Raw genomic sequence first — 1,076 nt, forward strand, 5'->3', positions numbered from 1 at the left:
TCTTTTGCTTACGCTGAAAATCACCCAAGTAAGGAGATACAGAATCCTTTTTCCTGTGGAGTATTTTAGCTAGCCCCAACATCAAATGAAAACCAATGTTTGGATTCAAATTCTAAGAAATATCCTTCCTCTGAAGAATAAGCCATTGGCATCAATCACCAATGAGAGGGAATTCTCAATCAATATTTATAGAATATGGCCAAAGAATCATGAAGAACTAAGAATTATACTTCTGAATTCTGAATAAACAAACTGAAAGTGAAAGCATTCTTAAGAAAGAAACAACCTCATCCCTAAACCATAATAAAAGACATAGTAAAGAAAAGATGGGGATTGGAGAGACCAGCCGGACGGGGATGTACAAACCCACCACATCCATCAGTGTCCCAAGTCAGCCACTGAACCTCGCAAAGCTGAAAGGCTCAAGTTCAAATATGGTTCTTTCTTCTCTTCATTATAACCCCAAAGCTTCCCAGGAAAATGGAGAAGCAGGGATGCCAACTATGCTCCAGGAGTTTAAAAGGGTTTCTCTCCATAAGATCAAGACAAAACTGGAAATCAAAAACCATGTCAGACAACAACCACTGAGTGTCCCCAGCTCACCTTCCTCAGCATGTCATTCTGCTCTACACTGTTGAGCTTGCCGGGGCTGATTTCTCCTTTCAGGGTGTATTCAAAGAACTTCCCACTGACATTGACTAATAACGTGCTGAAGGCCCTGTCTTCCTGAGTGCAGCTGAGGGACTTGTCATGGCCACTGGTGGCAGGGGTGCCGTACCTCAGGATCACCCCAACGATGAGCCCTGAAACAGAGTGGAAAAAAAACACACATGAGGCCTGTGAAAGGACAGAGAATGCATGGAAATGATGGCATGGGTGATTTACGACAACTAAGCAACTCAGAAGTCATCTTAAAGCTCAGGCACAGGGTATGTATTTTAGGAGCAACTGCACAATCCTTTAAAAGGGTTAACCATCCCTCAGCCACCAGGAGGACAAGGTAGGACAGTATCTTTCATGGTTATTATGGCGATGAGTACGTTTTAACAACTGATCACATGTCATTTCTCAGGCTT

General features: G+C 42.8%; 1 protein-coding gene across 1 annotated transcript in view; it reads right to left on the minus strand.

The window, feature by feature from the left end:
- SLC9A7 (solute carrier family 9, subfamily A (NHE7, cation proton antiporter 7), member 7) overlaps window positions 1-808 on the minus strand; it is a 59,348-nt gene extending 58,540 nt beyond the window's left edge. Inside the window, exon 1 of the mRNA XM_006753321.2 lies at window positions 604-808. Within this exon, the coding sequence (XP_006753384.1) occupies window positions 604-615 (12 nt within the window). The 5' untranslated portion in view covers window positions 616-808. The remainder of the gene's footprint in view (window positions 1-603) is intronic.
- Window positions 809-1,076: the final 268 nt, after the last annotated feature.

This window comes from Myotis davidii, unplaced genomic scaffold (assembly GCF_000327345.1).
Source record: "Myotis davidii unplaced genomic scaffold, ASM32734v1 scaffold411, whole genome shotgun sequence".
Classification (NCBI taxonomy): Eukaryota; Metazoa; Chordata; class Mammalia; order Chiroptera; family Vespertilionidae; genus Myotis; species Myotis davidii.